The 9,946-nt window shown below is 52.1% G+C and overlaps 1 protein-coding gene across 1 annotated transcript in view; it reads left to right on the plus strand.

Annotated features, from left to right (window-relative positions):
- Positions 1–9,944, plus strand: part of WDR90 (WD repeat domain 90) — a gene marked incomplete at its 3' end in the record, with an annotated part of 35,844 nt that extends 25,900 nt beyond the window's left edge. Inside the window, exons 33-43 of the mRNA XM_026065234.1 lie at positions 1,068–1,258; positions 1,530–1,695; positions 2,074–2,185; positions 2,783–2,954; positions 3,757–3,879; positions 4,073–4,253; positions 4,730–4,860; positions 6,002–6,145; positions 7,640–7,759; positions 8,461–8,545; positions 9,808–9,944. Coding sequence (XP_025921019.1) covers positions 1,068–1,258; positions 1,530–1,695; positions 2,074–2,185; positions 2,783–2,954; positions 3,757–3,879; positions 4,073–4,253; positions 4,730–4,860; positions 6,002–6,145; positions 7,640–7,759; positions 8,461–8,545; positions 9,808–9,944 — 1,562 coding nt within the window. The remainder of the gene's footprint in view (positions 1–1,067; positions 1,259–1,529; positions 1,696–2,073; positions 2,186–2,782; positions 2,955–3,756; positions 3,880–4,072; positions 4,254–4,729; positions 4,861–6,001; positions 6,146–7,639; positions 7,760–8,460; positions 8,546–9,807) is intronic.
- Positions 9,945–9,946: the final 2 nt, after the last annotated feature.

Genomic DNA, 9,946 nt, shown 5'->3' on the forward strand with positions numbered 1-9,946 from the left:
GCAGCAGGACTAGATTTGCTGCAACCTTCAGCATAAAGCATTGGGCTACTTACCTGTCCTCAACTCAAATAAGGATCCATCATGTCGTGCAGCTTTTGCTGTCGCTGAAGCACTTTCAGTGTATAGACTAACTCCATCTAGCTGTGTTCTCAGTCACTTGTCTTCTGATATGAGGGAATTCACTCTGTTTCAAACCTGCTTCAAAGGTTTATGTCAGCTTCTGTCTTGAGCAGTAGTCCTGTCACAGGAGTTGAACCTCATTCTTTCCTGGCTCCTGAGGTAGTTGTGAGGCTTTTTGCTTCAGTGCTTTCCCTGACAAAATCAAAAAGAAAGAAGCATTTTAGCAGCAACGTTCCCCAGAAGCGTTTGGTTGCTGCAGCTAGCTGGGTAGGGCAGATCCACAGAAGACAGGAGCACCTTGGGAAGGTTCCCAGAACATACAGCAAGATCATCCTGAATTGTTTCCTGAGTTTTGTCCTCAAAGAGTACTTTAGCGTTCAGTTCAGTGCCAGCTTCTGCTGGGGCCTTTTAGAACAGTGGCTAGATAAAAGGCTGTCAAGTGGTTTCCCTTGCATACATTCCAAAAACGTTAGGTTACAGTTCAGCTATACTGATTTGCCGTGTGCTCGGGAGGAAGCCGGTCGTTTTTCTCTTGTTCTGTTTCACTCCCACGGTCTGTTCCTCGGAGCTGTAACTGCAAGTCCGTTTAGCAATGTGTCCTTGTGCAGAACCGAGTGAGAGCACGATTCCCCTGGGGATTTGCTCTTGTGCACATCAGTGTTACAGGCTCTCTCTGCCTGTTCTCATGTCTTCAGAGAGCCCTTTGAACGCTTAGCTTCGAAGGAAAAGGAAGAGAGGGGGAGTGAGCAAAGCCTATGCTGGAAACACAGGGAAACATGTTATATGTGCCTCTGCTTGTGACAGTGCTCATAGCAATCGTCTCTGAACAACTGGATAACGCAGTGACAAACTTGATGCATATGTGTGCAATGTATGTGCTTGGGGCCATCCTGAAGAAACACTATGGCTGCAGAATTTCTTCTTGCTGTCTTTCTTGTTCTACCTAGGTGACTACAGTGATCAAACTATTGCCCTGTGGGATACCTACACTTATGAACTCATGTCATCGACTCACATCTCAGAGCCAGTCCATGACGTGGCTTTTAATCCTCTTTCTCATGGAGAACTGGCCTGTGTGGGGAGGGGAGCAGTGACGTTTTGGCTGTTGGAGCAGCGGGGGGCTGACATCAACCTCAAGGTAAATCTCAGTTTTACCTTCTTTTAAAATTTATGTTCAGCATCTCTGACTTTTTTTCCCMACCCTCTTGGTGAGCGAGATGGAAGCTCTGCCACCACAAGGCTTTGTGAGAGTTGGTTTCCCTTAGTAAGACGATGCTGACTGACCGTGACTGGCTTTTGATTGCATTTGATGCATTAACTAAATTAATTGGGTGGGAGGATGATTCTTTTTTCCTATAGGTAAAACACAGCTTTCTCTTTGACCCTTTTGTTTTATGTGGCTTTGGCAGGTTCAGGCCCCTGTCCCTGATGCGTTAGGACTGGTGGAACTGACCTCGCTGTGTTACGGTGCCGACCCTCTTCTTTATAGTGGGACCAACACAGGCCAGATCTGCGTGTGGGACACAGAGACTAATCGCTGCTTCATGACATGGGAGGCCGACGAAGGCGAGATTGGTGGGTGCAGATGTCCCAGGCATCYGTCAGGATTGTAATAAGTTTCATGGAAACTGGTGGGGAAAGAACATCAATGAGCTTGCGGGCTTTTGATTTCAGCTGTGTCCCTATGCTTGGAAAACTCTGTTGCTGTGTCAGATGCAAGAATGGGGTGGCAATGGATCTGTGACCCAGGTTTCCTCGTCAGAGCTGAGTAGCCTGGGGTCCACCTCTAATCTGTAAAGACACTGGGTATCGAGTGCAGTTCCCTGCTGTGGTAGAACCACGCTGCCCGCCCCAAATGAATCTGTGGACTAGCCGACAGAAGCACTCCTGAGACGATGGCCGCGAGCTATGTGGTTATTCATGGGTGCTGTTCATTCCCTTCTGCCCTCCCAGGTGTGCTGGTGTGCCGGCACAACAGGCTGGCCAGCGGCAGCAACACAAAACGCATCCGTCTGTGGGCGGTGGCAGCTGTGGAGGAGCTGAGGCTGAGAGGTTCTGACGCCAGGTAGGAGGCTTGTGGCTGCAGCATCTTCACTGTGCTTGCACACGTCTCGCCTGCTCGCTGCACTCCTGAGAGATGTTCTTTCCCTTGTCTGGCTGCTCCCACGATCTGACTGAGAGGTGGCTTTTCACAGACAGATGTCAGCTCTGACTACAACCATGCTTTTTGTGTTGCCCTTCATTCTTAGCTTTTCCTCTCCATCCCATGCCTGCTGATTCATTTGGTCTGGATCATTTTCTGAATTTTTGCTACAGATAGCTGGACCCTCTTGGTACTGGAAATGGGGTTTACTATTCCTGACACTTGTTTTAGTGATTTGTAGGAACTCCTTTAAGAGAATTAGTTAAAATATAGTGCTTTTGTTTCTTCTCTTGCAATGTTGCATCCCTTGTTTTCTTTCTCTTTCCTATAAAAGATAGTTTCTGTGCAAGTGTAACAGTAGCAACTGTTCTATGTACAGAGGTCCCTCACTGAATTATCTAGCTGCAAATACATCACAGGAGTTACTAGAAAACTGCTAGGGGCAGCCTTTAAAGAGGGCAGAGTGGCTGTCTGTTCCAACAGCTGAGCCAGCCTTTCTTGGATCCTCCTTTCCTCCAGGTCTAGCTCYGTCCTGCTAGAACATGAGATGACCCTTGACGGGACAATAGTCAGTGCAGCCTTCGATGACTCTCTAGAAATGGGAATTGTGGGCACCACCACAGGAACACTGTGGTACATCAACTGGACAGAGAGCACGAGCATCCGACTGATCAGCGGACACAAGAACAAGGTTAGATGGGAAGGAGGGGGTTTGTCCTGCAAAGCAACACGTGTTTTGTGTGCTACCTGTGTTTAAGGGGCCACGCTGAAAGCATGCACATGCCACAGAAGTGTTCCCTGGACTGGCCATGAGGGAGTTCATGGAGCTGCAGGGCTTGCTAATGCCAACAGGACACTGTGAAGGAGGTCTCCCTGTTCTAGAGATAACTTTGTGCTAACGCTGAGGAGTCAGACATGAAGAAATCTGGGCTCATCCACTTTAGCCTAACAGCCTTAGCTGTTTAACTGCCTTAGCCTGTTAATAACTGTGGGCCTTTCTGTCCAAGTGGAAAAATGATAGTTCACAGAATCACTAAGGTTTACTTCCTGAGTACTGACTGCTGGATGYGTCCTGGAAGCAGTCTTGCTTATTAGCTAGACATCTATATTGGATAAAGTGGTCTTTGCCTAAAACATAAACAGGTCTGAAGAGTGACTGTTTTGAACGCTGCTGTTGCTTTGGACAATCTTTAGGCTCCAGAAGAAAGTTTTCAAATGGTAGAAGAGAGGATGTTTAGCTTAAACCTACGTCGCATAGCACCTGGTTCTACCTTTGTGGTTTGGTTTACCAGTTTCCTTTACAAGCCTAGTTGTAAGCCCCAAATTTCTTTTAAGCACAAAAAGAAAACAACCCACCTTTCTTAATGWCTGTGACTTGTTGTCTGGTGTTTCCTGTGAGAAGAGTCCTGGGGGATGAGAGGGGCAGAGGACAGATGTGCTCTAAGCAGCGGCATTTGTAAGGCCCCTTTCCTCCATCTCTGTTATTGCTGCAGGTGAACGAAGTGTCCTTCAGTCCTGATGAGACTCACTGTGCCACGTGCGGTGAAGACGGCAGCGTGAGGATTTGGTCTCTGGGCAGCATGGAGCTGGTAGTACAGTTTCAAGTGCTGAACCAGGTAATCATTTGCAGTGCATCAGTCTTTTTGTCTTGGAAGTAGGCACTGTCCACTGCTGGGATCACAARGACTGCTGTGTTCTCACAGATTAGGCTGAAGCTGTGAGAAATACTTGCAGATGGAGCTGTGCTTTGATGTGCACAGTTCTGCTGTCTTGTTGTGTTCTCAGGTCTCTACTCTCGTTCCTTTGCAGAGCTGCCAGTGCCTGGCCTGGAAGCCTCAGCCCATTGGTGCCCGGGGAGCCGAGAGCCAGCATGTAGTAGCAGGGTACAGCGATGGCACCATCCGTGTGTTCAGCATTTCCAGGACGGAGATGGAGCTGAAAATGCACCCCCATGCTGTTGCGCTGACAGCAGTTGCCTACTCCACAGACGGTGAGGTCGCACCCAGCCGTCCGTTACAACAGTGACGGGGCATGGCTTTGGCTGTGCCTCGGTTACCCGGGCACAGGTCTGACCTCCAGCGGCTCTGCGGACTGGTGACCTGCCCAAAAACCTGGGGCTGGGGAGGGCTGGAGAGCTCATGTCAATGACCTACAGTAGATCCACCAGCTGAACATCTGGTAAATGGGAGATGGCAGGTACATTGGCCATGGTACAGCTAGGGGCTTTGAATACAACATACATTCCTTTGTGCCCTCCTGCTGGTAACCTACCTCAGCTCTTCTTCAGATGTGGTGTTTTAATGCGTGTCCCTGAGACAGCTCATCTTACCCAGCCCCTGAACCAGCTGTTTCCAGCTTTTCACAGTGTTTTGAGACATCTGTATCACATGATCTTGGACCTTTTGCCTATGGGCTTTTTCTTCTCCCACAAGAAGTGGCCCATTCTGTTTTCTTCTCCGATTACAGGAGAAATCGTCTTATCAGGGGGCAAGGACGGCCTTGTGGCTGTCAGCAGCCCTCGCACTGGAATGACTGTTCGCATCCTCGCTGACCACAAAGGCTCCCCCATCACAGTCATCCAGTGCACTGGGAAGCAGGTGAGACTTCACCCTGTCTGTCCTGCTGCTGTCCTGTAGCAAGTCTCCTGTATGTCACTGCACAGCTGTAGGAAGAAGCTGCAACGTGGCAGGGTTGATCAGTGAGCTCGCTTGGTTGTCCCTCCCTTCCTCTTTGGGTCCCCCTCACCTCCAGTAACTTTTGTGCAGTTTCTCTAGGGTTATCTTCAGTAGAGTAAAGCCACATGCTTTGCAGGTGGAATCCRTAGCAAGTCTGTGCCTGGGAGATGGGGGGACTCTTGGTAACTGTTGTAGACACACTGCGCATGGATGTGACGTGTGCTGGTGCGTGCGTGCTGGAGCACTTGCCCCACAAGCTCTCCCGCAGGCACCACTTTGGAGCAGCCTGGGCTGTGAGCTTTCAAGCCTGGGCGARTAGCCTGCGCCCCCGACGAAGGCCTCTGGGCCTCGCTGAGGTCAGCGTGCTCTTCTGCTGTCGCTCGGCAGCAGCCTTGCCTTGTGCGTGTAGCTGGCTGTTTGTGCGGTCCCTGCTGTGTAACTAGGAATCTGGGGTTGTACAGCAGCGTGATGTTTTTAGCATTTCCTTTGACTTTCTCTTCATGAAGAGTCTCTTCTCCTTTGTGCAATTTTTGAGACAAGAATAATTTTGCCTAAGTTTTCAGGCTTTAAAATCATCCATGTTGCAAGGCTGCTTTCTCTGGTAATTCTAGGCTTACTTGATCCTTCTCAGGTTTAGAGGAAGGACATTCTTAGGACAAACACAATATCTGCAAGCACTCCTCTAGGAGGATGCGCAGATCTGGAGAGTGTCCTAGGGAGAGATCTGCATCATTCAGGCCCGGCACTCATTCCTCCTTCAGCGGCCTCTTCTGCGAGGGGTTGTCAGCCCAGATCACAGTGCTGGTTTTGGTACCAGCAGCTGCCTTGTCCTGCTGTGCAAGGACATTCCCCCAGGGCAAGGCAGAGGTTCCTAACCTATTTTGGTCTGATAAGAGACTTTAAGGACTGTCAGGTGAGAGAATCTAGTCCTGGCATTAATCCCCTACTACGTAAGGCCTGCATTCCCATAAACTTTTGCCCTGCACCAGTCTGTTCTTGTTGGCAGCTTTCTTTTAAAGATTCTGTATTGCAGGAGTCGTAATGTTGCTTTTTTCTTATGTAGTACTATGACTTTGGGGTGGAAGGCAGTGAACTCTGGCTGGCCACCAGCTCAGACCGGCGGGTCAGTGTCTGGGCCTCCGACTGGCTGAGGGATAAATGCGAGCTCCTGGACTGGCTCAGCTTCCCCGCTCCTGCAGTGCCTGAGGTGAGAATAAGGCAAGCTGACTCGTGGGTGCTCATGTCATGATCTTAGCGCTGTGCAACCCCAGTGCCTTCGGCACACTCTCCCTATCTGTGAATGGTATGAAAGGCCCCCCTCAAAACTCATATTAAACTGTCAGCTCAGTCTAATGCATCTTAAACTCGTCATCCAAATCTGAAGGAGGGATGTTTCAAGGTACTGGTTTCATATTACTTTAGCGACAATTGTTGTCTGGGTGCAAGTGAAAAACCCAGGTGGGTGCTGCCACGTGAGGGGAAGGCCACACAAGGCGGGTGTTTTGTGTTTGGCTGGCCAACTGCCAACATGCAGCCCCAGGTCATTCCAGCCCTGCTGATCCTTTTCGGGATGAAAGAGTCTCCTTGGGGCCCTGGCAGGGAGAGCTGGGGTCGTTACAGCTGAATGGGACAGGTACAAAGAACAAGCACGCTTAGGAAAGTGAACTTCATTAATTCTGCTGCTCTAGGGTGTAGATTTGCAGCATGAATTGCGGCACTGCCTAACCGCTGGGAAATACTGCCTTTGTAAACATGAGGAGTCAAAAATTGCATTTGCAAAGAGCTGATACACCTGTTCTATGCAAAACAGAGCACAAGCCAGGAGTCAGCACACTCAGTGCACAGAAGAGAGACCTAATTTGAGCATGCTGCTAGCTTCAGCACTCTCAAACAGCATGAATATTCTGAGCCAGGGGCCCGGTGAATGAGAAGGTTAATAGAGCCAAATATACCTATGCTATCCCTAAGTGCCTGTGACAGTTTGCAGAACACTTCAGCTCCAAACTAGGTGTGAGATTTGGGACAGTAGGACAACTGCTAGGAAGTGGAGGAGGGTCTGTATTGGATAGGATGTGAAGACAGTCCCAGATACATGTGATGTTGTCATGCAAAAGGAAGCTGGGTCTTTTTGGAGGAACAAGCAGCAGTACCTCAGCCTGCCACCTCTTGGGCCCACACACTGCCCGGGCTGATACAGCAGCTGGGTTCTGTTAACATTCCTTCCATTTGTTYCCAAAACACCCTTCTGAAATGATGAGCTTTTTCTTCATAAAGGAAATTCACTGTAGGTCTCAACACCCTGAATATGGGAGGGATTGATCTTGCATCCAGTATTGTAGATCTGATCTTCTGGGCCCTGTTTGCTCATGCTGAAACCCATCCACAACCCACTCCCGCCTTCAAGCCCATGTAGGAATAATGCTTTGGTGAAAATCCAACCTGCTGAACCCTTGTATGTCCTGCTCCTATGACAGTCAACAATAAAGAGACTTGCCTTAGGTTCCCATGACAGTACGTGTTTGCTCCTTGCTTCTTTGCAGTGAGCGTGTCTGAGACCACGATGTGAGAGGGAGGAAGCAGTCTCCATCATCCTGGTGCTCTGCCCACCCGCTGCTCTCCTTCTGACCCCCACCCCACCCCTGGAGTAGGCATGGCTGGAGAAGCTAGCCTTATTTTTGTTGCTTTTGGTTTCCCCTCCCAGGGTCTCAGCAGCCTCCCTCCGAGCCTGGCAGCATTCTGCCCTTGGGAACATGGTACTCTGGTTTACGTTGGCTTTGGGATGCAGAAAGAAGCCGTGTTTTACAGTCTGCGCAAGAAACAGGTACTTGTGCCCTCCCTGGGCATCCTGCTGCCCTTCAGTGCAGCACGGGTATGCCTCTGCCGTTGGGTCGACCCGGGCTCGCGATGAGCAGCACGCAGGGGAGGGCGAGGCGGCGCTGCCCTGTCTTGACCTAGGAAACCTGCAGGCCAAACCAGGGTGCTTTGCAGACAAGCCAGTCTTTCTGCAGTAAAAGATGGGTCGCTCTAGAGAGCAGGACACCCTCCTGATGCATGTCATATGCAGAGTGGCACCCCCACACTAACCAGGACCCAGAGGCGAGCAGTACAAGTAAAACAAAGTTTGAAGGTGGGAGGTAGGTTCAGCTGAGCAGCTGGTTAGTGCAGCAACTTTTTACTTCCAAAACTCTGAATCTGACCCAGGTAAGCAGTGAGCAGCAGGGGACTCTACACCTGGCTTGGGCTGCAGCTGGGAGGGCTGCTAGTCACCACWGCTGCCCTCCTGCTTTTCAGGCTGAGGTGGGGGGGGGTGTTTGCTTTCAGAAGCCCTAGAAGTCTCTAAATTGCGTCTCCTCTGGAAACTCGACGCCTTTGGCAGGTTTCTGAGCTCTGAGAGATGCTGTGCATGTCAGCCTTTCCTTTGAGAGGAGCCCTTTACCTTGCTAAAGGGTGTGACTTAAGCAGCTCTGTTCTGCTGCCTGCTCATTTTTGAGGTGTTGGTGTGTTTCTCTTGCTGGAGTGCAGGTGGTTGAGAAGATCTCCTTGCCGTACTTTGCCATGTCGCTGAGCCTGTCTCCTGCAGCGCGCTTTCTAGCTATTGGCTTCGGCGGTAAGTACTGGAGAGTGCCACAGGCTCTGCTCCCCAGGCAGCCTGTCCCCAGGGTACCTTTGGTAGGGAGGCATCTCCCATCCTCCCTTCCTGCGAGTGTGAGTGGACCAAGCACCCCTTTCTCCTTCGGTGAGAGTTAGAGATGTGCACACACGCCAAACCACATSCACCGAGCCTGGCGTGCCTCTTCTGGGGGGGAACTACAGCCTCCTCTCCTCGGCAGGGTGTGTGTCACGCAGGGAGGAAGCACTGTGAGACTGGCAGGTTAGAAACGAGCTAACGTGAACTCMGGCCTGCCGGATGGGGCACGTGCTTATTCAGGAGCAAGATTTGTCACTCGAATGACTCCTCGGGGTTATGCGCTGTCTTCCGCTCCTCTGCTTGTGCGTGAGCAGCTTTGCAGCTGTGTGGGTTACAGGCTGGGGGGCAGAAAGGACCTTCCCACAGCATGGGGACAATCTGTCATCAGTGCCCTTCTCTCGGAGGACACCTCACTCCACTGGCTGTATGTCTGTCTCCTGGCAGCGGTCCGTCCATCCGTCCTGCTCTGACAGTGACTCCAGAGAGCCCAAGAGCACGCTGTGCTCCACAGCCTGTCGGCCAGCTGCCAGGCACCCACCTAGCCCCAGGGCCYGGGTGCTTTGGAGGGTGAGCGGCTCCCCTACTCCTTTACCACACCGCAGRGACGCACTAACACGTGCTGCTGCACACATTACTGCAGCGTGACAGTCCGGCGCGCTGTGCAGAGCTGCCGGGTCCTCCTCTCTCCCATCTCTGTTCCCAGCCGTTAATTGCCCGCTCGCTTCCACGAGAAGCTGTCCCGTCACTCAGCTTATCAAAAAGCAGTTCAGCTGGGGGGAAGATGTCCCCGTGTGCTCAGAGAAGGGTGGTGATTATCAGGAAATGAGGCTAAACAGAAGCGCGCAGACGAGGCTGGGAGGTCTTGCATTTATCAGGGATGCTTCACAGGCACAGAAGGAGAATTCAGCTCTTAATTACTGCAGGCTCCCTGCCAGCCCCGCGGCGCTGGGGAGCGCGAGGCGGCCGCCTGCTCACCCTCCTGCGCACCGGGGCACGGGGCGATGCTTCACGCCTGCAGGTCCTGCATGCCGACGAGGCGGGGAGCCCGGCTGGAGGGGGGCAAAGGCGGCAGCAGCCGCCCCTGCCGCGCCGGGACCCCGCTCCGGTGCTCGCGCTGGGCAAGAGGCATCTGGCGCACCGCCTCGGGGGGAGCCGCGCTGACGCTCCCCGCTTCCCCCCAGAACGCCTCCTGCGGCTGCTCCGCGGCCCGGCGGGACCGGAGCAGGACTACGCCGGGCACGACGACRCCGTCCACCTCTGCCGCTTCACCCCGTCGGGCCGGCGCCTCTTCACGGCCTCCTACAACGAGCTCCTCGTGTG

Source organism: Apteryx rowi, unplaced genomic scaffold (genome assembly GCF_003343035.1).
Source record: "Apteryx rowi isolate R43461 unplaced genomic scaffold, aptRow1 scaffold_225, whole genome shotgun sequence".
Lineage (NCBI taxonomy): Eukaryota > Metazoa > Chordata > Aves > Apterygiformes > Apterygidae > Apteryx > Apteryx rowi.